The sequence below is a fragment of the Sinocyclocheilus rhinocerous genome, unplaced genomic scaffold (assembly GCF_001515625.1).
Source record: "Sinocyclocheilus rhinocerous isolate Xijiao unplaced genomic scaffold, SAMN03320098_v1.1 scaffold544, whole genome shotgun sequence".
Taxonomy (NCBI): Eukaryota; Metazoa; Chordata; class Actinopteri; order Cypriniformes; family Cyprinidae; genus Sinocyclocheilus; species Sinocyclocheilus rhinocerous.
The window spans coordinates 479,123-482,497 of NW_015658610.1; the positions used below are offsets into that span (position 1 = coordinate 479,123).

Genomic DNA, 3,375 nt, shown 5'->3' on the forward strand with positions numbered 1-3,375 from the left:
CTCTTGCTCCGTGGTTCTTTAAAAAAGAAAAGAAAATTTTTTTTTAATACAAAACTGTATAGTATTTAATCCCAAAAAATGAGGGATGAAAAAATAACTCTCCTTATTCCTTATCGCTTGATCATATACAGGCCATCAGTCCACTTTCAGTCCTTCTTACTCTTGCATTCAGACGGATACGAGAAGAGCACAGCCAGTAAATCTGTTTACTGAAGAAAGGAAAAGTAAAAAAAAAAAAAAAAAAAACTCTCCACCCCTGGTTTTAACGTGGGGAAAACAAAACAAAAACAAAAACCTCGGAAAAAACATGAATCATTCAGTGTGGTAATTGAAATACTGACTAGTACGTGTGACTGGGTGAATACAGTAGTACTGTAATATGGGCTTCATTGAAATCGGGGTGGACTGACAATCAGGTGAACAAACATATTCCAGACCATTTGTTTTTAAACTAACCACTGTTTTCATGGTGATAACCATTCAAACAAGACACACTTACTGCAGAAAAGAACAGATAGCAAAAGATCATTTCCTTTTTAAACTCTTTAATGATTTTTTAAAATAAGTTTACACTGGAATGTTCTTAATCATGAATCCCTAATTCGTTATTTTACAATATTACAAAAAATCTCTTTTGTCTTTATACCATTGCCCAATCCACATTATGATTCCATGAAAACCGAAAAGAAAAAAAAAGATAAACATTTTATATGCCCTTCCCCTCATCAAAATATGCAGAGACATTCAAGGCATTACTGGAAACCAAGACAGCAAGGGAGACCTCTTTTCTTCAGCGGGGGCCATGTGGGGTTGAGACTAAAGTTTGGGATGATGGCTCGGCAGGCTGGGAACCACTCATAATGCTGATAGGAGACCAGAAGTCCCTCCCTGAAAACCTACTCAAAATCACAGACAGTCAAGTGACAGACATGATCCTGATCCTCCACTGAAAGGCTCTATCTACAAACATCATATTTCAGATGGGGAGCAGGTTGCTTTCTAGTAGTATGAAAGTCCAAGCCTGAAGTTTTTGCTTTCGATAGAAAACATGATTTAAAGCAGACTGAGCTCTCATTTTTGAAGCAATACATTTTTCTGACTGCAATGTTGTCATCTTGAATGAAAACAATTATCTTTAATACAAGTTAATGGCTTTAAATTATTTTCCATTCGAATTAGTTTTTCAAATTGCCCTCAAATGTCCATGATACACTAAAAACAAACTTCTGAAAATGTACTACAGGCTCCATTTCCTTAAAGGTTGGCAATACTACACCAAAACATAATGTAAAACAGGAGAACAGAGAGCCAGTCAAGAGTTAGACAAAGATCCAAGCACAGACATCTTAAACATGTCAGATGTTTAACAGCAGACAGAAACAGGAGATAAAATATATATTTTAGACAAAACAGAGTCTGAATGACAAAGAAAGAGACAAAACAATGACTATGAAATGGACGAAAGGGCTTTTACAAGCAAGGTACAACAATCTTCTAGTGTTTAGAAAAAAAAAGTCAGTTTGCAGCACATTGAAAATAAATCTTTAGAAAACCACAAACTGAGAGAAAAGACAAGCAGCATGACTTGACCCTTACAGTGGAGGTATGAATCATCAATTCAGAAATATACTGCCATGATGGCTTCAAATGAATAAATTTCCACCAGCCCACTCCCTCCTTTCAATGCAGTCTCCATTTAGCCCCAACCCTTGCTGACTGGTTGCTTTGTGAACCATATTGGGTACAAGTAGAGCCAATATTGCCAGCAAAGATTAAACTGAGAACAAGAACAACAAGAATAATCCTGTTAAAAGTACTGCTGAAGATGATAAAGATTGCATCGTCCCTCCATTTGTATGTCTCTCCCTTCTTTTATTTATATTAATGTTTTCAGTCCATTTATCTGCTCCTCTGTCAAGTGGGGTGTAATTTTGTTAGTGATGTTTCCTTTCACAGTATTTCGTACTTGTCGACCAAAAAAGACGTTTCTGTGGAGAACCGAACCGGGCTGTCCCCATCCACCTGAGACACCTTAATGACCTGGCAGGAGAGAACATGAACAGAGAAAAGAGGAAAAGATGAGAGAATTTCAATGTTTGCTTTTGAACAGCAAACATTGGCTGGCAGAATCACTCTGGACCCCTCACATCCAGCACACTCCCTCTTTGAACTGTTGCCATCTGGTCGACGCTACAGAGCACTGAGCACCAGAACGGCCAGACACAGGAACAGTTTCTTCCCTCAGGCAATCCATCTCATGAACACTTAACAATAACTGTGGAACACACACTATTTATACACTCATACACTTATGTATCTAACACTCATACTCAGTCTACACCTCAAATTTGCACATAATATACAGTACCTGTACATACAAAACTGTCTATTGTAATATACTTGCGCATACAATTGTCAATTTATATATTTTTATTCCTTATTTACTTGTTCTATTTTTTTATTTATTTTTTTATTATCTGTGTTTTTTGTTCTGTCACTCTCATTCTGTCACACTGTGGAAGCTTCTGTCACGAAAACAAATTCCTCGTATGTGTAAACATACCTGGCAATAAAGCTCATTCTGATTCTGATTCTGAACTGTGATTTATGATAATGAATCTAATCTATTAACCCAATCTATTAACTAACATCAGTACTCTGTATCGAACAATACCTTAAAGGCACAATATGTAAGATTTTTTAATTAAAATATCCAAAAACCACTAGAACAGTGTTATATATTTTGCTGACTTGTGTACTTACATTATCCCAAATGTTTCGAAGAATGTTTAAATCCAGAGAAATAAGCAATTTTAACTAGTGACGCGGACCGTGTCTATAGAGTCATTGTGTCGCCTGCCAATGGCGTCATAACCCCTCGATTTCCGGTTTTGTAGAAAACATGGAAACACCAAAAACGCTTTAATATGTTGTGCGTTTTAATAGAACGTTGACGACCGCACAGAGTAGCATTATAACAGAACTTTCAAATGTATCTAGTATGATAAAACAGCACTGCTTTTCCCCCCCCACATACGCACGACCGGAAGAAGCGGAAGCGCTCGACTGTGGCATAATAAAAGCTCCGCTGCTTTACCCCACATACGCACGACCGGAAGCAGCGGAAGCGGTCGACTGTGGCATAATAAAAGCGCCGCTGCTTTCGAGCCGTGTGTCACGCTCGTTCAGCGCCTCGTTTCACTTCGACGGCTTTCAGCCTCACCCTACTACATTAATAAATCATTAGCTCATCCATGAACATGATTTCTGCCCGAGTCCCGTCGGATTGCATCGGCTGTGGGGATGAAGACCACAACTCCCATGATTCCACACTCAGTCACAGCGTCATCAAACTACGCCTTTGTCTCTTTGTTT

General features: G+C 38.3%; 1 protein-coding gene across 1 annotated transcript in view; it reads right to left on the reverse strand.

Annotated features, from left to right (window-relative positions):
• Nucleotides 1-528: 528 nt before the first annotated feature.
• Nucleotides 529-3,375, reverse strand: part of LOC107722780 (coatomer subunit delta) — a 17,794-nt gene continuing 14,947 nt past the window's right edge. Inside the window, exon 10 of the mRNA XM_016531250.1 lies at nucleotides 529-2,040. Coding sequence (XP_016386736.1) covers nucleotides 1,951-2,040 — 90 coding nt within the window. The 3' untranslated portion in view covers nucleotides 529-1,950. The remainder of the gene's footprint in view (nucleotides 2,041-3,375) is intronic.